The sequence below is a fragment of the Schistocerca gregaria genome, chromosome 6 (genome assembly GCF_023897955.1).
Source record: "Schistocerca gregaria isolate iqSchGreg1 chromosome 6, iqSchGreg1.2, whole genome shotgun sequence".
NCBI classification, from domain to species: domain Eukaryota; kingdom Metazoa; phylum Arthropoda; class Insecta; order Orthoptera; family Acrididae; genus Schistocerca; species Schistocerca gregaria.
The window spans coordinates 491,286,956-491,311,917 of NC_064925.1; the positions used below are offsets into that span (position 1 = coordinate 491,286,956).

At 36.8% G+C, this 24,962-nt stretch overlaps 1 protein-coding gene across 1 annotated transcript; it reads left to right on the top strand.

The window, feature by feature from the left end:
* The first annotated feature begins 845 nt into the window (after window positions 1-845).
* On the top strand, window positions 846-23,993 carry LOC126279074 (lipase member H-like). Its single transcript, XM_049979532.1, has 7 exons — window positions 846-936; window positions 2,399-2,525; window positions 7,196-7,332; window positions 12,015-12,260; window positions 13,084-13,266; window positions 14,803-14,956; window positions 23,841-23,993. Exons 1-7 carry the CDS (start codon window positions 873-875, stop codon window positions 23,896-23,898), a joined length of 969 nt encoding a protein of 322 aa, XP_049835489.1. The 5' UTR covers window positions 846-872; the 3' UTR covers window positions 23,899-23,993.
* Window positions 23,994-24,962: the final 969 nt, after the last annotated feature.

The following is a 24,962-nucleotide window of genomic DNA, read 5'->3' on the forward strand; positions in this document are numbered from 1 at the left end:
TTATTCATATGCAATGGCACTGAGTCAATGGGGTGGACATTCCTGATTAATGATCCTTTTCCTTTCAGGCTATTTCCAGTTTACTTTGTCAAATTTAAATGCCTAAGGAGAAGGCAATTTGGCCTGATGGTGTTAAAAAAATACAGTTGTGGTTCACTGCCTGTGGGAGTGCTGAAAGACAGTTGGTGCTTTACAGTGTGGAAGACAGAGGTAATTACTATTTTTGTATGTAGCAAATATTATTTTGCAGTGAAGTCCTGGATGGAATGACAGAAGCATGAAACAAGATAGATTACTACTCACCACATATAGCATGCACTGAGCAGCATACACAATTCAAAGTACATTTAAAAGTAGATTAAGCTATCACACAGTGCTCTTCTTCGGATCAGATACAGAACACACACACACACACACACACACACACACACACACACACACACACACACACACACACAAATGGCCACAGTCATCTCTGGGTGCTAAGGGTGTGTGTGTGTGTGTGTGTGTGTGTGTGTGTGTGTGTGTGTGTGTATTTCCCTACCTCCTCTTCTTCTTCGTCTTATTTAAAATATGTAAAACTGAAGAAGGACTCTGTCCAACAGCCTAGTCTACTTTTCAGTGAAAGTTTAATAGCACCTGTCTGTTCCTCAGTGCACCCTCTATGTGGTAAGAAGCAAACATTATCTTGCCTTGAATACCTTACCTGTTTAGGCACTTCAGTTATTATCATATACAACTGATAATTCTGTCATTTAGAGTACTGGGAGTACTTAAGTTGTTATTCAAGATGTAATTTAGAAAATTATCTGTTTATGATATACTTTTCATAAGATAATGTCCACTATTTAAGAACGCTCGCATAACAGCTAATGACTCCATCCAAAATGGCATCCAAATTATTTCTGCTGCTGTGCTCTGTGCTTGTAGCTGATGGTATGTCTAATATTGTTGTTATATTAAGATTTATCTCCTGTAAACATAAAAAACCTACATTCTATAGAAACATAATTTTAATGCTTTCAGCTGGTTTGTTTTCTCGACTGTCTAATTCATTCATCACTGGCTCCTTTTATTTGAGTTTTTATTTATATTTAAAATTTGTATGGATTTTGGATTTTCAATCATGTTCATATAATCTTGCCCTCTGAATCATATTGTTAGAAGAATATTCATGTATAGGATAGAAAAAGGGAACCTGTTTATTTCTGAAGGTGTAAGCATTCTAGCAAAGCCAACAAAAACTGATACTCCATGAATCTCAAATTTTCAGAACTGACAGCCACTCCTGTGAAGGAAAGAGCACAACAGAAGACTGAGAAAGGTTATTCAAAAGATAAAAGCGTTAGACTGATGCAAACTCACCCAAGATCCTGGGAGAAAGGGGGGGGGGGGGGGCTGGGAAGCTGTCACTGGCTTTTTTGGGGCCAAATATTATGACCTTCAAAGTGAGATGTCTTGTAAGCAAAACTGAAACCAGTAATGATGGTTTAAAATCAGTGTAGTTAATAATTTTTCTGTTTATCATTAAGATTGTATGTTCTGTACCTAATTGCTCTAGCCAGGCATACAGGACGGATATATGAATAATTCATTGCTGGACCAGAGTCCAAGAACAATACACAGTCAGTATGAAGATGTAGCAACAGCCTCCATCCTATAAGTAAATAAAGGTCTAATACAGAGACACAATGGCAGAACTGCTCTTCGTGTTCACAAAAATATTGAATTACTGATGACTGTCTTTGGCCTGTTTTCAATTACTGTCTTTAGCCTGCTTCAACAGTGATGTTTCCATTGACCCTTGCTCAAACCATTATTTCATTCATCAAAAATTCTTCTGTCAAATTGAAGCATTTCTTCCACAGAATCTGCTGCAGCTTTATTTTTAGAGTATGTAGCTTTATATTAAGCAATTTTTTGCCTGTTACTTTACTATATTTTTTCATACCCATATCACTACTGTGGAGTATATGCATATTCACCCCACCCCCCACCCCCTCCCTCCCAAAATAGTGTTTGATCCTCTGGTGGTGAATGAACCAATGCGTGTATGGAATTATTGATTCTAATCAATATTTATTTTTTAAACATCAGTTGATTTTCCACTTATCTGCTTTATTTATTTGTTGTGGCAATGAATCGAGTCTTGTGCCAAAAATTGTTTTGCCTTTCTTCTTTTACTGTAGCTTTTCCAGCACTACTCTGATGCTGCAGTTTTCTAAAAGCTGCTTTGTTACAATCACAGTGACAATTTCCTACAACTTTTACATTTTTGTTCTGTGTACACTACTATATCACATATAACAAAAGTATAAATGGGTCAAATTCTTATATATTAATTTAGCATTTAAATTTTAGAATATTTAGTTATTTAAATGAAATGTATGCATTTCAGTGAGTGCTGTACACTGGAAGCTTATCCCTGGTGGTGATGGGAAAATTTACCTCATTGATCTTGACTATGACAGCCCAGTAAAGTATGCTGTGAGTGACAGTGATGTCAGTTTCAGACTTTATACTAAGTAAGTACTACTTTAATAAATAAATCATAAGACATGTTTATAAAAACAGTCAAGTGAAAACGAAAATTGTAAGCAACAGAAAGAGGGGATTGATAAATTGGGCGACTCATTGTTCAAAGTACTTGGAATCATTATAGGGACACTTGATATGTACACTTATAGTTGGTGACTGAAAGTGAAATATTGTTTGAAGAGCATCCATTACCAGTAGCAGTACCCGTGCAGAACACATTTAAGTAGTTTACTTGTTCATATTCTTTACAGAACATTTATTGAATTTATTTTGTCAAAAGTTTTAGGTTTAACTGAGAACAGAACATTAATTATTATAGTAGAACCAAATTAATAGAGTACTTTAATGCTAATTTCTATGACAAAATACAAGAATTTCTAAAATTATAAACAAATTCTTTAGACAAATTGGTCACTCACCATATCTGAGCTAATAGTAACTTCAGATGATTGCCCAGGTTGTATGGCAATATGGAGGAGGTGGCAACTGCAGAGAGAGTATTCAGAGTATTCTCACAGATGTTAAAGTTCAATGTGTGTAATAAGTGGTGCAACACAGATGTGACAAAGTGGTAAACAGAGTTCACTGTCTACAGCAGACTGTTTCAGTTCATGTCCCAACCCAGAGACAGCCAGGTGGGCACAGCAGACTGTTTCAGTTCATGTCAGATGGGCATGGGCACAGGAAGGCAGGGACAGATGGCAGACAGTCTTGCAGGTGGACCTTAGCATACACGATTGTATTTGACTGGCCAAGTGCGCGTGGGTAGGGTTAACCAACTAGCTCACATAGACACAGAACACGTGCAACAGGGCTGTCTGGCAGGTAGCCTGCTTTCCCTGTGCCTGGCTCCAAGCATGATGAGGAGCAGGCAGGGGTGACCTTACCTCGTAGGGAAGTGTTGGAACATCATAATCTACAAACTTACCTGAAGCCAACCAGAGAAGTAAGTGAGCAATTTCACAGGTTTATTGCTGTATACTGTCCTTTGTGGTTACCAGCAGTGGTAAAAATCCTGGTTTACAAGCAACTCACATCTGGGCTGTAACTGAAAAAGATTACAGTGTGTTAGTATACATTGCAGAAAGTTACAAACACTGCTCTTTGTGAATGTTGGATGGCAGGGTGTTAACTACAAAGCTCCTTGAGACATCCTGCAGAACCCTCTAAAAGGGGCAGTGAATGTTGTGTGATGTTCCATGGCTGCTTTAATTACAAGCAAATGGATTCATTGGTGACATGACTCTTGAAAAAGAACAGACATTTTAAGGTGTTGAACATTCAGATTTCCTATGTTATTACTGAAGACTTAATTATTAATACCCTAGTCTTCCAAGATGGCAGTTCTTACATACACTAGGCTAAAATTGTGACGCCAATGTGGGCACATTACCAGTAGCTCTGCAGTTCATAAGTGAATTGGTTCATACCTTCTCCATTATGCTGCAGTGCTGATTTTGCTTAGTGGAATCAAAGTAGCCTAATCACTTTGCTGGTAACTTTCAACATTAGCTACTGAGATTCTTTCGCATATTATAAAAAATCTGCCCAAAGAATATGATGAAAATTAACAACAACAGTTAATGTTACTGGCTAGAATTGTCATCTGCAGAGTGATATGACAACAGAAAACAAAACAGAGAGTGTATCAAATCTCATTCTCTAATTGGTTGTTGCCATGGTAGCACTTCTATAAACAGCTAGCTTTCAATCAGTTTGATATTATACCTGGGTGTAAGAAGGATTCTCATGTAAGAATAGAGACTAGTAATGCAATTTGTCCAAAGTGTTTGTGTCTGGTTGCAGATATCTTTCACAGTCTTTATTTGGATAACATCCACTGAGTTCACAAAGATTCATCACAGGTAAAATAGCATATGGTTAGTTTGCTAAATGCACTACATAAAACTTATAATTTCCTTATGAATAACCATGATTCATATGTGCATTTTTCAATATGCTAAATTCTGTGTGGAAATAGCATATTGGGGATATTGCTTTTTAGCTTTGCCTACATTTTTTATATGTGACTCATGGGAAATGCCTTCTAGGGATCAAAGAAAACAAAATCTAAGACATTATCAAATGTGCACCTCTGTTTCATTATTTCCAATGGACTTGAAAGTGTTTAATACATAATAGCATCATGTGGGCACTTGATACTTGCATATCATTTCTGTTTTTTTGGTCCTACTCTCATTGATTCACATAATTATAGATGACAATGCCTGCTACATTTATTTCTTATGCATTCTGATGATCATTTAGCTTAATTAGTTACATCTTATACAGGTCATTTGCACAAAAATGAGAGAGTTCCAAAACTGTGGAGTTTGCTGCTGCCATTTGCATGCTAATCAGGAGCCCAAACAAAACCTTACCAAACAGCTAAGGTGATAGGTGAACAGGCTTACAACTACTTCACAGCAAACAGTTTAAGTCTCGATATCAAAAAGACTCATTTTATGCAATTTCAAACAAGCAAAAATGATTTGCCAACACTATAAGTAGACACTAATTTTCATAAATTAAGTAAAGGAAAGATGATTAGTGTTTAATATCCTGCCAATGAGGAGAACACTAGAGACAGGGCACAACCTCAGTATAAGGAAAGATGGTGAAGAAATTTGGCCAAGTCCTTATTAAAAGAACCATCCCAACATTTGCCTTAAGCAAATAGAGAAGCCACAGGAAGATTAACCTAGATGGCCAGATGGTGAATTAAACTGCTCTCTTCCTGAGAGTGAGGCTAGCGTCTTACTGCTATTCCACTTCATATACTATTCTTGAAGCCCTGTCTGTAAAGTTCCTTGGGGTCCAGCAGGATAACAAGACAAAATGGTGTCAACAGGTAGATAAACTAATCAAGCAGCTCAGTTCAGCAAGATTTTCTCTTAATATCATCTCCCACTCCATTGACCAAAAGACAAGGATGTTGCCTTATTTTGTTAATTTTCACACCTTGTTGTCTTTTTGGACAAAGTGCCTAAAGTAAATAAAGTATTTATTTATAAGTAATGAGGAGCAAGGATATTGTGTTAAGCACTCAACACGTATCTTACAGAGGTCTGTTTCAGGATCTTGGAATTCTTACAATGACTTCCCATACATTTATTCCATAACGGTATTGTTTTAACTAAAGAAACTGGTTTCAACTGAACTGGTATTTGCACAATCACAATACAAAAACGAAAAATAATTTTCATTTATGTGTAGTCTGGTACAAAGGTATTCAACCAAGTGCCACTCCTCCGAGGAATTTATCCAGTTATATTGATCCAAGGTTTGAAAATTCATGTTGGATACATGGCAAGTAGCAGCGTCCAACTTAAAGCTGCATGCATGCATAAATAGGCACCTATTGTTATAGAATTTCTTGAAATATACCAGTGTAACCAACTAACTACTAAGCTAAAACAACAGTGGGTAAAGAGCAGCTCCATAATGTAACTGAAGATGGAGCCACTTTTTGCAAAATAGTGATCATCCTTCTAATTCACTGGGTTACATTTAGCTGTTGTAATCACAAATAGTATCAATCAGTGTAGTTGTAGTATATTATGTACATCCTATATTTCTACCCACTTCTGTAACTGAGGTGAGTAATGCAAGCTTGTGCAGTCATGCTCAACTCGGAGGTATGCCAGTCTGAATCCTCGCAGTGAAAAATTTTACCTACCAGTATTTGGCCGGCAAGGGGAGGAGAGGTGGTTGCATGAAGTTCCTGATCAGTAGATCTTGTGCCAATGGCCTGAATTAAATTCCAGCCTTCTTTGCAATGCCTCATGAAGTGAGGGCACATGACCTTGTTGACGGTGGTCTTCTGGAAGATCGGGGTGTTAAACTCTGCGGCTCCCTTGGTGCTATTTGAGAGGAGCGGGCTATATGCTGGCACCAGGGTTCACCCTCTCCATTGCCTTCTCCACAACACAACACTTACTATACGAGCACTCATCAAAGTCACCCACATGACACAGTTGTACGCTTGATACTTTGTAACAGGTCAGAGGAAGACAATGGCAAACCACTCCCACTAGGATCTCACCTAGAATGGCGAAGCAGGATTCCTGTCTCTGCTCCCTTACATTCATTCCCTGAGTGTGGGACTATTTTTGATTGGTTCTGTGAGTTGCTTGTCTTTCATTAAGGGGCATGTTGAATCGTTTTGCATTGCTGAAGGTTCACTGTCTTGAAGAAAATGATATATGAGGGAATGAATGAGAATGATATATCATAAAGACATAAAAAGAGTCAGTATGCAGTCTATTTAACACTCTGTTAGTTTACTTTCAAATTCAGCTTTACTAGCCGTCAGATGCTTATAGCATTAAGCAAGTAATGAAATAGTTTGCTAGCAACACTTCATTCTTCACTGAACTCAAATCAGTTTTTATATAAGTGAATGAAGGTATTTTTGTTCCTTTTTGCATCACCTCAATGAACATCACCATACTCTTTAAATTTGCATCAATTATTTACAGTAAATGTTATGAAAGAATGTATATAATGTAATGCTGTAGTCAAAAGATATGACTTGGTTGAACATCTGTCTACTAAAATGGTTATGGGCAAACTCTCACTGCACACTATTTTAAGCTCCTCTTTCATCTCAGTTTAATTTTCAGTCAAAATTAATAAACTATATGCTACATTACAGATCAAACCCCTCCTCTGCTCAGTATGTGACGATTGGAGATGCTTCAACATTGGGCTACTTCAGCAACAGCCGACAAACAAGGTTTGCCATTCATGGATGGTTGTCAAATGAGGATCATCTAGTTGCACTTCGCAATGGTATGGAAATATAATTTGTAAATATATAATGAATTAATTTTTGGTAGATAAAGCTTCAGCAAAATCTCTGAAAATTATGAGACATATTTTGCAACAAAACTTTCCAGTCACTAAAAAAAGCACACAAACCATTAAGAGAGACAAAATCATGAGGTTTTCAAAATAATGCTTTCTTTTGAGAACCAAAATATAAAGTCAAATATCAAAACAATGGCTAGTCAAGGAATGGAAAAAAACTTATGAAAAAATAAAAATAAGGTGCACTGACAGGAATAATTTAATGACTCATTCATTATGAATTGGAACATAAATATACAATATTGCAGAACATGCAAAAATTATTGAATTAGAAGTGAAAATATCCAAGAGATCTGATGTAGTTAATGAGCAACAATACTACAGATAAACTACCTGTCTTTTTTTATAGTTTTTAGTTATCCACATCCAGAATAATAGAAAATGCTGATCAAGCTATACCAAACCGTTTCTCAGATTTATTTTGCCTTTGAAAAGAAATGAAAGTTAGATGAAGCAACATGTGGATTGTCACTTGCCACAACTTATACTGCATAAACTGTTCTGGAGTACAGCATGAGGATTCCATATTGCTATTCCAAGGATGGTTTCCATAAATGAGTGCCAATGTGTGAAATGTAGTGTTCCAGATGTTGTTTTAGCTGTGTAAATTAACAAAGTCCACTGATCTGGCTTAAGCAGATTTGGGAGGAGTGTTATAACAAGAACTATTTCAAATTCCTGTTGCATGCTATATCCATAGTATCAGGAAAATGATCAGTTGATAATTAGGCCATGCAGATACACATCTAATTCTTGCTATCTCCATACAAAGAAGAAATGTCTGTAAGATATATTTGGATGTTAAAGGATTTCTGCATCTACCATGAATTCCCAAGTATATCCAAATATATGGACAACTATGAATTCCTGTAGAAAACTTTCTCAGCACTGGTGGGAAAAGTCTGTACATTTCTGCCAGTAGTCTAATATACCATTATGCAGAAGACAGATTTGAGGCCCAGTAATGTGACATTCATTTTGTATTTCAATCCGTTAACTAATTATCAAGTAAAAAGGAAGATGTTAGATATCTGAGAAACATTATTTTATGGCCATAGATTTAAGACCAAATAACTGAAGAAATAATGCTAGAAATAAAATATAAATTGAAAGGCAGTGATAAATGAATTTTATTAATACACTGGGTTTCCCAAAAAGATATTACCACTTCTGTGGGACTCACTTTTATTATATTTTACCATTTGTATGGGGTTGACCTTTATTTTGTTATTATTTTATTTATTTTGATATAAAAACACACATTGTGTTCACAAGTCTAAATGCAACTAATACACTTCTTTGACCCATACTCCCTGTTTCCAAATGCATGTACAAAGTCTTCTCTCCAAAAAGACCATAGCTCATTCACATATTTCTGTGGACATCTTCTGTTATGAGTCCTTTAAGGTCATTAATGTCAGTAGGTCTTGTAGCATGCACGCATTCTTTCACCATACTGCATAGTCACAAGTCAGATGGAGTCAAGTTGCATGACTGTGGTTGCCAAGCCAAATGCCACTCCATCATCTGCCACATGTTTCAATCAGGCAATGTTGAACCTTTAAGAAATAATGTGGTGGAGCATCATCTTGCTAGAAGTAACATGATGTTACGATACAGAGGGGAAGACAGCCAGCAACAAAATCCTGCAACATATTTAGGTAAAAATCTCCGATCTGATCATGAAAAAGATATGGACCCAGTACTCCAAATTTCAAAATGCTGCAACATATGTTAACTTTTGGATAGGATTGAGTGTGCTACCTTAGTTCATTGACATTATCTACAATCCAAATGATGCAACTGTGCGTATTCATGTTGACAGTGACATGAAATGTGGCCTCATCTGACATAAAGCACACAACATGAGGATCCACATGCATCATTTCTAATAACAATCCAGCATTTTACAGGGCCTGGATCATTTGAATGTGGTACAGTTTCATTCTCAGATTGAGGTGGGAAATTCTCAAGACACTTGGTAATTTGATCTTGTACTTGACTTTCCTAAGCCCTTAGTCATTGTGTCTTGAACATTTATGATGTTGCCTTCCATTTCAACACTTCTTGGATGTCCATTGGTTCCTTTGCAGTCATTGGTCACAGACTTGGTGCACAAAATTTCTCCTGCAGCTAACAGACAATTAACCTGTTTGGAGGATCCTTATGAAACCATTGCTGAATTTTTTCCCTTGCAGTTGAGGATGACCCAAACACTTCCATCCAAACTGCTACCTTCTGAATCTCTTCCACAGTATATCGGGTGGTCATCTCTAGCCTGCAACAAAAGAAAATTTAAAATTATATAGTATGATATGAGCCGTAACATCGTTTTGTACAACCCTGTATATAACCAAAGTGAATGTTTTAACTACTCCTGCTAATTTTTTTCAAAACCATACTAAAATATTATAATTCATGCATGATTTGTTCACAAACACAGAATTAAAACCTTCAAATGTTGATTATGACCTTGTATTAACAGTGTGAATTTTTAGGAGGCTTCTTTTGGCTAACATTTTAAATCACTTCCAACAAAAATACATTACTTTCGCACGCCAGTTACTACAGCTACAAGTTCTGATTATAAATACATTGTAATGCTGATACATGTGTGTAACAGACACTTCAGTACTTGGAAAAGTACATACTCAGGAGTTTAGTCAAAGTAGGCCCATAAATGCCCTGTAAGTTTATCATAAAAGTACAATTCAGACAGAGTGACTGTATGAGATTAGGGATATCCACTGCATCACTGGAGAATGAACTTAAAATTTTTGCAGTAAAATAAAGAAACATTTTTAAATTTTATTTTCTGTAATATCATTATTTATTATACTTGCTCTTAATTGTACCTACACTTTAATTGTAACAAGTAAATAACCATCTTTTTACAATTAATATTACCACATTTATCAAACTGAGAAGTTTAAAACTGTCATCAAAGGCACTAAAAGTAGGGCTCTTTGTCATGAGCAACTATCATGCATTTCTTAACTGTGACTGAAATGAATATCATATTCTAGGGAAATTAAAGCAGAACTATTACAGATAGGTGTTTTATACCTATATGTTTGTAATTTTCCTTTGCACAAATGGAAGATTCTACTAACCTTACTACCTTATGCTCTATTAAAAAAATTGGCGACAGAGTCTGGGTGAAAAGACTTAAATAGAAATGATGAGGAACTGAAACCTAAGTCAGCAATTAGTGCCAAACTTAAATTTTTTAAGTATTCCTCCCTTTTTTTCACTAATTAATCCAATGTTTGGCAGCCCACACAACCTGAGCAACAGTAGCAACTAAAGACAAATTCAAACAATGCTGAGATGAAAATTTTCGCAGCAGTGTAGTTTGTGTAATTGAATACAATCATGGTAACGTACCTGTATACTGTGAAACACGAAATCTGTTTACAGTGCAAGAGAAAATGCATCCAAGGTTTGATGTTGATGGGTTCTGTGTGCACATGAGGAAGAAGGATGAAATCTGAGATGAAGAAAAAAAGAATTATGTTATAAAGTCATAGTTGAACTTGACAGATACATGACTCAGCATATGAAGGAATCTCTTGTTTGACAAATTATGCAATTTAAGATACCAAACAGAGCCTATGGAATTGTCGGTCAGGCTAAGAAGAGCTCAAGAATTTCATGCAAAATACAGAAGAGAATGAGACTATGTAACACCAATAATGAGAGTTAAAAGAGACTAATATCTAAAAGGCAAAAAAATATATTAATGCTCAGTATTTGAACAGTCCAAAGGACTGAATCACTGACAGGGGAGATACATTTGGCACTTCAAAGAAGTAGAATGAATGGATGAATGAATTGTTAAATGAATGATGATTGACTTGATTTGTAAGAACAGAGTATCAAGCTCTAACAGAGGGTAGAAAAATCAAACCTAATTAATAAAGAACTACAGGAAAGTAATTAAGAAAATAACTCAAGATGAAAGATGCCAACTTAGAGGTATGCACCCCTGAACTACTGATAATATAATCCCAGTCTGCTAGAATCAAACAATGGAAAATCCAGTATGGAATGTAGCACTATTATGGAGAGGAAAGTTGCTACTCACCATATAGCGGAGATGCTGAGTTGCAGGATGTGTGTGTGTGTGTGTGTGTGTGTGTGTGTGTGTGTGTGTGTGTGTTTGAAGAAGGCCTTAACAGCCAAAAGTTTTAATTGTGAGAATCTTTTTGTTGTGCTTATCTCGAGGAAAACAGAAGACATCCCTGTCATTAATTGTGTTCTGAGATCAATGATGCAGAGCCTCAAGAGAGCTTTATATTAAATTTCACAGCACAATATACAGTAATGGAAGGATGTTGTCCTATTTAAAATCACACATTTCCCAAAACAAGTATTTTGAAATTTTTAAAGTATATGGAACTACTGTTCAAGGATTGAAAGCAGTCTGAGGGTATATCAGATTCAATAAGTGAAATCATGTATTACGGAAAACAAGTTACAGAGAGTTGTGTTATTTGTTGACATGTTTTATCGCAATTTATTATGTATATAATAACTGAGCACATAGAAAACGAAGTTCAGTACAGTGAATCATGCTGCATGTGATCTGTTCTGACTTACAGGTTGGATTCAAGGAGGTGATTACAACATTATCATGGTGGACTGGCGTGGTCCTGCAAGCAATGTGCTTTATAAACCAGCAGCAGATGCTGTCCCAGAGGTGGGAGCAATTGTAGCACGCTTTATTGATTTCCTGGTGCAGCAGGGTGCTTCTGCTTCCAATATGGAAGTAGTTGGACACAGTCTGGGTGCACATGTTGCTGGTGTGGCTGGAAACAGAGCTTCTGCAACAGTCGGCAGGATAACAGGTAACATCTAAAACCAAAATTTTATAGTTTTGCTGTTAGATGTCCTTACACTATGGAAAAATTATTGTCCCACAACAATTGTATTTTTTTCACCGTGCTTACAGATTATCCACATTTACATGGGTTACACTAATGAAACTACGATAAACACAAAGCCCATGAACAACAGTTATAAATTACTCCTGGAAATAGGCCTTTAAAAATGCTCATGTTACCATATTTACATGAATTTATAAGCAGGTATGACTCTGTGGATGGGTGTAATTCCTAGTGAGCAAGTTTCAATTCGCAGATGATCTTACAATTTTGCTGTCAGTTAACATGATAGTCATCTCTGGCAAAGCTTTGTGTTTGCATATAAAGAAAAAAATAAAGTTGCATGTCATTTGGTTCCCAAAATAAACTGTGGATGTTCATGCAACTGGCTCTGTGTGCTCACCATGCTACCTTAGTAACAGTGTCCATATTATCACCACGACATTTAGACCCACCTTTGTGTTAAGTTAGCTTTACTTTAATGATGACATCATACATAATTAATGAATGCAGCCTTCATATACAGTAAACTTAGGAGAAGAAATATCTAGAAAATAAGTACTTGCCTGTTAAAATGCTTATTTAAATTATTTTTATCACTGTCCCATAATTGTGGCCACATATTATCTAAACACATGCAAGTATTCCATATTTCAGAATATCTAAACACATGCAAGTATTCCATATTTCAGAAAATTAATGTAGTTTTTGAAGTATTGTAAATTACTACACAATATATAATCTGTCATCGAAGAGCTATCTTGAAATTAAACTTGTGTGTCTGCAGCATTGGATCCAGCTGCTCCTCTCTTTGGAGGTAAAGATGCAGCCGACAGGGTGGATTCTTCAGATGCAAGTTTTGTTCAAGTCATACATACCTCAGTTCTTGGGTGGGTTGATTCTCTAGGACATGCTGATTTCTTCCCTAATGGTGGGCTACTCCAGGAGGGTTGTGGAGTTGATATTGGTGGTGAGTACAAATTAAATTTGCTGTTGAAGAACTATACTGTAAAGATTTTATGAACAATGCCTAATGGTTGTAAAGACAATGACAGGAAATAAATGATAAAGAATGAAGGTTTTGAAGAATTTAATAGCAGGCTCCCACAAACAAAAGCAAAACTTAATTCATTTACATCCTATCTCAAAATGAAATACAGCGGTCTTAATAGGGTCAGTCTCTTTGCCTGTGGACAAATGTGGCAATCTTTCTTAATATGAGACACAGATTAAAGAAACTCAAAGTTTTAAATAGTAACCAAAAATTAAGAACTGTAAATTTTTAATTAATTTATGAATATCAGTCAAAACAAGCAGGAACGGAAAGTAAGAATTTAAGAAAATATATACTATGCACTGGAAAGGTAAGCAGGCTGCATAAGAAAAATGTGACTGCTATAAAAACAGAAATAAGGAAAGTATTTAAAAAGCAATATATGTAAATGAAAGAATAATGGCAATCATAGTATCTGAAGACTGTGAAAAAATTATTATTGTTCAGCAACATATTCTGTACAGGGTGTCCCTGGAGGAATGGTCCATATTCAGGGATATGACAGGAACAACCATTCAAAGCAAAAAAGTGCTTCAAACAGGGCTCTAAAATGCATACCTTAAGAAGTACGAGCACTTTGTCATCTTCAAGATGTAAAAGAAATCTCTTCTAATGCATGTTCTTTGCTTTCCATATTTTGAGGGGTGGTAGTATGCACCAAAAAAAGAAAAAAATGTCCAGTAAACATTGACTCTAAAGTGGATACCTTAAGAACTATGAGCATTTGTCTTTGTTACTGTGAAACACATGTATTCTACTGAACAACAACTCACAATTCTTCAAGTATTCATTTTAGAGCCAGTGCTTACTGGACAATTTGTTTTCTTGTTTTGATCTACACTACTAAATATATGGGAAGCGAAGAGCTTGTAGTAGAAGAGATTTGTTTCACAGTATTGAAGATGAAAAAATGTACATCTCTCTTAAGATATTCATTTTAAAGCCCATGTTTATTATACTTTTTTGCTTTGAATGAGAGAGAGAGAGAGAGGTTATCTTGCTGCTAGAAAAGGTCCAGCATGCTAACCACTGTGCCATCTCATCCACATCACAGATTATACTTTTGTATCTCATGCAGTGATACAAAATGATTCAAAGCAAAAAACGCAAAGTAATGAACGCATTTAACTGCTTACTCACAATGCAGGTAAAGCTGGGGAAGAATATCAAAGCAAGTTACTAATGTGCAGACAATAGCAACTGAAAATACAAGAGCAATAAGCATTGCTGTTGTAGCTCTGAGCAACTGACATGTACTTAAGTTACAAAGATTAAAGTATTACCAAATAAGAGATTAATATCTCTTTGATATTTATTTAAATGCACTGTAATTTATGAAAAGTTCTTGGTTACCTAATTAATTGTGCTATCCTTGTAACTTTTGCTGTATAAAGGTAACAATTTCTATAAACATTTAACAGTGTGGTAAAAACTATTTCTGTGTTCATTCAGGTTATTGCAGTCACAGTCGTTCCCATGACCTTTATGCTGAATCTATAACATCATCGGCTTTCGTCAGCTATCAGTGTGACAGCTACAACAACTATGAAAATGGAGCATGCTCAGGAAACACCAGGGTGTCTATGGGAGCGCCATGCCCTTCTAAGTGAGTATTTCCTCTAATTTCATACAACTTTAAATACTGCACACTAATCTTTATATCAAACATGCAATTGTAAGTATATCACATCCACAGTCTATTGAAAAGTATGTGTGACCAAGTAGTGGGATAAGGAGCGTGGAGCAATAATAGTATAAATGAGGTGCGACATAGCGAAATTGCTCATTCAACATGTAGCATCTGAAGATAATGACAAGATACACTGTCAAAATATCACATTACTTAAATAATTGCATCTGACTGGACACCAGAAAACAATATAAACTATTGAAAAATATGTTTTTTAAAGAAAGTTACATGAATGATCCATCATTATCATCAGTTCCAATGGTTACATTTCACCATCTAGTTCATAACTTAATCAATAAGCATAGTGTTGGGCCTTATTTTAGAGTTACACAGGGTGCAGCAGAGGAAATGCATGTTTCTCACTTATGAATAACTGAAGCTTGGTTTTATTTTTAAAAAATCTTGCTTTCAGTAACAGTACCTTAATTAGGTTCAGAAGATAATGTCAATGAGGTAACGTCCTTCTGGAAACAAATTTGGATCCACTCCTGAAAGTGATGTATTGCTGTCTCCAACATTTCATTCAGCACAGCTTCAATTTCCTGATGAATGGAAATCTTGAGATCATCTATTGTGCAGGGCTTGTTCATGTACACTCTTGACTTCAGGTAGCCTCATAAAAAGAAGTGCTTCTAAATGCTGCATGCCATACAGTGCTTCAATCTGAGACTGCATCTCAACATCTGACATAAACTTGTGATCAAGAAGACGTTGAACCATGACTACAGAATCATTGTTTCTAATGAACTGCTCGAGCATGAGCATATGATGCTCTATGCTCCGATGGTCCATAATGTCTGTAGCTGCATTGCCTGAACTGTCTGCCAATGGTTGCTGAAGGTCAATACCCCCAATCGTTGTGGAGTACTATTGGTTCGAAAAACAGGTGTATCCTCAGCTTCACCATGTAGATGCAAATAAATTACACACTAGATTGAGAGATGTTAGATTTTAAAAAAACGGAAAATCTAGGATAGAATAATGACAATATTTTGAATAGATTGCGTCTTACCATATAACGGAGGTGCTGAGTCGCTGATAGGCACACCAAAGACCAACCAAGTAAGCTTTTGGCTAAAAAGGCCTTCATCAGAACTAGACAAAAACAAAAAACAAAAAACACACACACACACGCGAGATCACAGTCCCTTGGTGCTGAGGTCTGACTGTTCGACAGTTCTGTTCAAAAATGGCTCTGAGCACTATGGGACTTAACAGCAGTGGTCATCAGTCCCCTAGAACTTAGAACTACTTAAACCTAACTAACCTAAGGACATCACACACACCCATGCCCAAGGCAGGATTTGAACCTGCGACCGTAGCAGTCGCGCGGTTCCAGACTGCGCGACTAGAACCGCGAGACCACCGCGGCCGGCTGACAGTTCTGTTATCAACTTTTTATAGTGATCACACTGATTGTTGTTGAAATCATTTTCTACCACAGTATTTACTTTTCAAAAGTTTCTTTGTTATACTGACATTAGATTTAACTCTCTACATCTTTGGTTCATGTACAGATTTGTCCACATAATGAGATACCTCCATATAATTGATTCCTCAAACACAGTTGATACTCCACGCAGACAGACCTCCTCCATGCCAACCAGCATAATTTTTAGTGTGTGTGTGTGTGTGTGTGTGTGTGTGTGTGTGTGTGTGTGTGTGTGTGTGTGTGTATTTCATTTATGTTATGACTAGATACATTTACTACTTCCATTATTTGCAAGGTGTTTAGTTTGTAACTTTATGCACTATAATAATTTCTCTCTCTTGTGGAATAAATACTCTATGGGATTTGCTCCAATACTCTGCAAAGCAATACAGGACAGAAAATCTAATATTCAAAATGTGTGGAGGGATTACTACATCGTGACAGCCACATAAACAAAGCTCGGAGACGTGTTTTGGATTAGTCTCCATACAATATAGTATTTGGAAGCCAATGGGACTATGAGAAACAAAAGTTTTTAGCTCTTGAGTAAAACTTAATTGGTACTTTGTTGGCTACCAGAGCAATAAAATTTAGGATCTAATTCTAGGCTGTAAAACAGTTTTTCTGCGTCAAGCAGGTCTAAAAAGATTGATTGGGTTTGATAAATGCTTTGGGGTCTGTACTTTGAGTTCAGAAATAGCTGCCTGCACTTGCTTCCTGTTCATGAGCTACTCTAATATATCAACATTGATATCAACATTGATGTCAACATCAACATATACATTTACATTTACACTCTGCAAAACCATGTGAGGTGCATGGCAGAGGGTACATCTCTTTGTACCAGTCATTAGGGTTTCTTTCTGTTCCATCCATGTATGGAATGCGGGAATAATGACCATTTGAATGCCTCTGTGCATGCAGAAATTCTTCTAATCTTATCTTCATGATTCCTATGCGAGCGATACATAGGGGTTGTAGTATATTCCTAGAGTAATCATTTGAAGACAATTCTTGAAACTTTATTAATAGATTTTCACAGGATATTTTATGTCTATGTTCAAGAGTTTTCCAGTTCAGTTCCTTCAGTATCTCTGTGAACTCTCCCATGGATTAAACATTCAATACAGTCAGTTTCCCCTGTTAGTCCTATCTCTTAAGGATCCCACACACTTGAGCAATATTCTAGAATCATCCATACGAGTGATTTATAAGCAATCTCCTTTGTGGACTGATTGCACTTCCCCTGTATTCTACCAATAAACTGAAGTCTACCACCACCACCTGTCATTATCACCAAATATGACATGAGTTATTTCTGAGTATTCAGACAAAGAGGTCCTACTTTTTTACTTACTAATTCTAAATATTTTGCTGTAATATCACATGGAAATTTAAAAGATACCTTTTCATAGATGCATTTAATTTGAACAGGTAACCAATCATTATTTCTCCTTCAAACACTAGTACGTGCTATCAGTGAAGGTGAAGTACAGCACGTAACTACCCAACACAAGTAGCCATGGTAACATGTTTCCTCTGCTGATTAATACCTTGCATACAGAGGCCTCCAGCAGGTAATCATGTATTGTTAATGCACTGTACTGCCTTATCAGGAAAAATAAGTTATCTGGAAAACAGAAGTCCAATTTAAAAATGGTCTGTTGACTTGAAGAGTCATTTGGTACTTCGCTTTTTGTTTGGCTGTATGCATGCTTAGTGTGCACCACATAAGGCTATGAATCTATTGTACAAGCTGTGAATAATTAAGCTGGCAGCAGTAAGGTTGTATGGTATGAAGCACATTTACATGGGAAGAACATGAAGCTCAGGTCATCAAGGAATGTGACAGGTTCCAGATATTAGACTCTCCTTACTGGCAAGGTACACATTTATTTAGGTATGCAAGAGTACCCTTTCTTATCAAAAATAGCTGGACACCTATTGTAAACATTAATATAGGTTGTGTTCATCCCTCTTCATCCATACGACAATTTGGAACTCTGCTGGGGATACTTTCAGGTGTTTGAGTGTCTGTAGAGGAATGACTGCCCATTCTTCTTCAAGAATCAAAACAATAGAAGGTATTGATGTTGTATGCTGGGATCTGGAGTGAAGTCAACTTTCTAATCCACCTCAAAGGTGTTCCAGTGAGACTCTGGGAAGACCAGTCCATTTCAGGAATGTTATTGTCCACAAACCGATGTCTGACAGGTGCTGCTTTATTTCAGGATGCCTTGTCATGCAGATACAAACAATCATTGTATCTGCACTGTCTCTCTACTGTAAGCAGCAAACAATGTTGTAAAATGTGTCCATACATTTCAGCTTTTAGCAGTTTCTTATGTGCAATACAGGGAAGATATTCTATCCACAAAAAACACTCCAATGCCATAACACCAGGTCCTGTGTGATTTACTACACATAAGGCAGGTAATGTTCTCCAGGCATTCGCCAAACTCAAACATTTTCATTGGATTGCCACAGGGTATAGGGTGATTCATCACTCCAAATCACGTTTCTAGTCATCAACTGTCCATTGGCATCACTCTTTACCACCTGAAGCATCGCTTAGCATTAATTAGAGAAATTTATGGCTTATGAGGAGTTTCTCGACTACTGAACCTCATACTTTGTAACTTCTGTGCACAGTCATTGTGCTAGCTAGGGTGCTGACAGCACTTTGGAACTTGCAGGTGATTACTTCCACTCGTTTCATGTGAATTTTTACAACAATTCTCAACAGCCTCTGTCCACCAGTACATGAAGCATGCCTGGTCTTGGTTTAGCTGTCATTGTTTCTTTGCATTATCAGTTTACAATCACATCACCAACGGTTGACCTAAACGGTTTTAGATGTGCTGTAATGTCCCTGATGGATCTGTTATTCAGGTGACATCCAATGACTAGTCCACTTTTGAAGTCACTGAGCTCTCCTGACCAAACCATGCTACTGTTATTGCTTCCCTACAGACAACAGACTACTGCCTGCCTCCTTTTAAGTTGGCGGGTCCCCCTATCGTGAAAACTAGTGGTTAGTTCTCTATTACATACTGGCGTGCAGATGCTTTTGACCAGATAATGTGCTTAGCCACTGTTGGTGGCATAAAGTTCTTCGTTAAAAAGTGACAGAGCCAGTACACAATTATTTTCAGGGAGAGGCAGAACCAGATGAAGTGGCTCTATCTGATGTTTATCCCAGCATTATCAGTTACCAGGATTGGCACTACCTATGGTGCAGGACAGAGACGGAGACCACTCTGGTAACATCACAAAGTATTCCTCACCCCTCTTTTGTCAGAGCGCGTTGTGCACCTGCTGTCTTACTTGCACACCACTATAGTAGATGATGAGAAACACAGACATAGGGCTCAATGATTCAGTAGTAAAGTGCTGAAGACTTGGCATTCGAAGGTCTTCCCAGTCCATTTGAGGATTATCTACTACTTATCACTCCTGTCAGCTCTGCCAATTTTTGTTAATGTGAATGATGCCGAGTTGCACTGTGCGTTGGGACCCACTTTCGGCTGTGTGTCTTCTTGTAATTGGCTGGATAGGTCAATTCAGAGTTTGGAGGAAGGTAACATCACACCACCCCTAAATAACCATGCCTTGTGAAGAACTGTGGTGTTCAAACCAACCTTCAGGTTGACAAGAGCTTTACTTACTTACATAGCACAAATCAAAGTGGTACCACCAGCGTTTCAATGGTTTATTGGCATAATTTTGGGAAAGCATTAGTAGACTGCTTGTAGGATGCTGGTGCAACCTATTCTTGAGTATTGCTCGAGTGTTTAGGATCCACAACAGGTTGGATTAAAGGAAGACGTTGAAGCAACTAAGAGGTGGGCGCTAGATTTATTACCAGTAGGTTTAAGCAATGTGCAAGTGTTGCAGAAATGCTTTGGGAATTCAAATGGGAGACCCTGGAGGGAAGGTGACACATTTTTGAGGAACACTATTGAGTAAATCTGGAGAACTGGCATTTGAAGTTGACTGTAGAACAATTCTACTGCCACCGCCAAACATTTTGCATAAGGACTATGAAGACAAGATTCGAGAAATTGGGGCTCATATGGAGGGATTTAAACAGTCATTTTTCCCTAGCTCTGTAGGCAAGTAGAATAGGAAAGGGAATGGGTAGTAGTGGTGCAGGGTACCCTCTGCTACAAAGCAAATAGCGGCTTGCAGAGTATGTATGTAGATGTAGAGGCCTTAGATAGTAGTCATTAACTGTTAGTAATGAATATCAGATGAATGAATAACGAAAGGAGTGCAGGGAACTAAGAAAGGTGAAAAAAATAATGAAGGGAAAACAATGTAGAGTTTGCAGAACAGCAGCAGAATAAAATAGTGAAAAAATCCCACTAGGTAAGCCATACACTGTGAAAGAAGAATGGAGGAGTCTTAGGTGTACACTAGTAGAAAACGTAGAGGAGTATGTGAAAGAACTGGTAACAGGATATACAAAGAGACACCCCGGTGAAATTTTAATGTACTAGTGAACAATAATGTGTTAAAGAGTACGGCTTCAACAAAGGACATCAAAAGCAAGAGAACAATACAATATGAGAAATGCATTAACTGTATTCACAGTTGTAAATATGAAATAACCATCAGCTGTGTATGAGGGAATGACGACAATGAAAATTTGTCCCGAACTTCAACTCAAACCTGGATTTCCTGCTTTATACGAGTGGTCGCCTTAACCGCATTGGCCATTCATGTGTGACTCACAGCCAGACTCAAAATTCCATACACCATCATTCCTACATCATAACCTGTATTCATATGCACGTTATGTAATTCCCATACAGGGGAGGACACTTTGAATTGAGTCACCGCATGGTATTGGCAGACAGATACAATATTGCAGTGCCTATGCTGTTAAGAAGAACGATGCTACGATCCTTTGGAGATGCATGTATGTCAGAAAGAACATTGCATCGTTCTTCTTAACAACACAAGCACTGCAATACTAGTACAAAAAGTGATCATTGAGGAAACAAAAAAATAGATGGAGAACAGGACCACAGTGATGAAACAGAATAACAAAGTAAATAAGCAAATACTGCATAAAATGATTGAAAACAAAAGGACAGGAATGGTGGAGAATGTAAATATGATTGATAAAGATGGGAATGAGGTGGAGGACCTCAAAGAGCTATGAAGGTCACGCATTTAAAAGAAACTGAATTAGAGATAGCACCTGTATTAGAGAGAGATCACTCTGGTCACCACAGTGAATGGAATAGCTCAATGTGTAACATGACAGATGTCGTTTGACCTACAAGAACTGCTTATTAAGTTTTTAAAAAAATTATGAAAGAAAAATGTGTTTTGGGCATAAATCATTTTATTGTATCTGAAAGTACTAGCTTTTAAAATTTTTATACTGTCACATCCATTTCAACCATTTCTGGAAACACTTATTTCCATTCTGGTGTCGGTATCTCAAAAACATAGTTTGGAAGGGTTCTTGAGGTGATGAAATCATTGTCCACATATTTCTTTTGTTTGACATAAGAAAAAGACAACATCATCAGGGTACCTTCCATTCAGAAGGCTGTTGCATGCAGCGACTGTTATATTGACTTGTAAATAATAGATTTCAGCTATCAGTTGGCCTTTTAAAATTTTATTGGCAGATTTAGATTTCATCTAGAAAATAGCCATTTTCAAGGCACTATCATTTTTGATCAATGCATGTCATGCCTGCTGGTTAGACTTTATCCACAGTTCATTAAATACTTAATTTATTTGAACTGTGGATGAAGCCCGACTAACAGGCATTACATGCATTGATCAAAAATGATAGTGCATTGAGAATGACTAGGTAGTTTCTAGATGAAATCTGGATCTTCTAATAAAATTTAAAAAGGACAACTGATAGCTGAAATCTATTATTTACAAGTCAAAAAGAAAACATGTTAGCTAATAAATGAGGTATATTTAGGCAAGGAGACATTAAATTGACTTTTTTGTCAAGTAATAGGTAAACTGAAAAGAATAAATTGTTTGACATACTATGTGACAGCTGGCATTGTCTTGATGAAAAATGATGCAATGTTTTCAGTGTTTTTTCCCCTGATTTCATTGTCAACTTTTGTCAGGTAAATTGTTGTACACTGCTCAATATTACCTTTCTTTTGTCCTCAAACAATAGTCATGACCTGTCCAACACAGCCAAAGAAAGAAGTCTTTTGGAAGTGCTTCATGAGTAAACCACTTTTGTTAGTTTCAGATCACCTCAGACCACCCAAAAATTTGACGGCTGCATAGTTTCTTGCTTATCTAGATGTGTCAAAGTTTACTTTTTCTGTCATGATGCTGTGAATGGATTTTGCATTTCCTCAGCCCAATTTTTTGAGCATTTCCTAACAACGACTGAAAAAAGAATGTTTATGAACTTCAAATTGTGTGGAATCCTTTGGGAACTGCTATTTATCACAGCTAAATGTTTGTGTGAAACCAGTCTTTGACATACCTAAAGTAGCCTCTAGCTCATGCTGCCATATGTCAATTCCCTTTGATCATGTTGCACACAGCATCAATATTTTGTTTTTAGTGCAACGTTTTCAGATCAACCTTCACTTAATTCATCACTGATGTAAGAACTGCCACGATGGCATTCGTAAAACCAGTTGTAATCAGTCTTTTCTGAGAGTGAGGGTGACTGGTTGTTGTTGTGGTGGGCTTCAGACCATAGACTGGTTTGATGCAGCTTTCCGTGTTCCTATATCCTGTGCAAGCCTCATCATGTCCAAATAACATACTTTTGAATCTGCTTACTGCACCAGCTCTTGGAATGTCTTTCCTTCTCATCCCATCTGATAAGTTCCCCTGACCTGGGGTTCTGAATGACTTTTCTAAACCATACCCCTTTTCCCTGAATTTCTCCAGTCCTTTTCCTTCCCCTTCAACTCTTCTGCCAGACGAAGGAGCCACTGGCTCCAAAAGCTTGTAAAAGTTAAATCCTTTTGTGTGTGTCTTCCTTCCACCAATTACATTATATTATCAAAGTTTGTAAACAGTCATATAACAATACCGCCATGGAGGATAATGGTAGTTGGTATATGGACACATTGAAAGATCAGATAATTGTCCTAACTTTTCACTTTGTGTTGCCACAAGCCATGACAGTGTGGCTTTAGGTGCATGTGAGATTCTGCATTTATGCTTTTACTGAAAAAGAGCAAAAGCTCAAACGCTAGTAGTATTGTCTGATTTCTTTTTAAATATGCATTTGTGTCAGTCTGTCTTATATCTGCAGATGGCTGGTTAGTTGCCCTCAGTTGTGTATGTTGTTTCCATCCACGGATTTTTTTATTGCAATACAAATAATTACTTGCTATGTATCTGTTGCAGCACACGTGGAAATTTCTACCTGAAGACTGCTGGATCATCTCCCTATGCTCTTGGTTGATCTTCACAACTTTACTGTGTTCATTATCACTGTATCAAATGGGAATACTGCTCTGCAGATAGAGATTAGTATTTCAATAAAACAATGCAATACCAGTGTGTTTAATTTTTACTATTTGTTTTAGACTGTTTTTTTTCTACAGACCTACAGAAAAAAAAAAATGTAATTTACTGCAAATCCTAGTTAACCTTTACAGAATTTTAGTATTCCTCTAAAGATATAAAACCTGTGTTCAGCAAATTGTTAGTGGTTATATCAATAGCCCTTTGGATGCTTGTAGCAGAGTTATTGAAGGGAACACACTAAAAGTGTGTTGTTGCACCTGATCTTGATCATTGCTCCCTGATAAGAAGCTGTTCTTGAAGCTACTACAATCTACCACTGTGTGCAAAACTTCATATCTAATAATTTTTATGTTATGAGGACAAGTTGGCATTACTACAACTTTCAGAGGTCTAGAATGGCCAAAAATGAATCAGTACAGTTCACACAGTTTTGGGGACAGACATTTGGCTCTGTCTCTGATGTAAGCAGTCCCCCCCTCCTCCTTGTGTTTCTATATAATAATCTTTGTTTGCCCATAATAACTTATCAGCCTTGGACACCACTGTCCATTGTATGCCAAAATAAAATAAGTAAATTATGTGTTTATATGCACAAATCTCAATATCTGACAACTGTAATACATTTGCAAACATATCATTTGATATCCCAACATATTTTTTTTTCTTTTTCTGATCATTCACGCACTTTATTTAGGTATTTGAACTTCCTACATATCAATTGAAAGAAATAGGAGGTACTGGGGCTGGTAGTGTTTTGCATTACTGTCAGGTTGAGCTGTCAAACAATACTTTGTGCAGTACCATCTTAAAAGCTATTACAAATACTGTTTTGTATCTTCCAATATATAATTTTTTAGAAAAAGTAAAGATTTTTTTTAACAACCTCCAGCATGCTGAAGGTGAAGTAGAACTGCTACTTTTGCTTTGTAGGAATAAATGGTTGGAATTCCATCAGAAGTTGCATTAAGACATATCCCTTGTTTTATTGGTGATGACTAG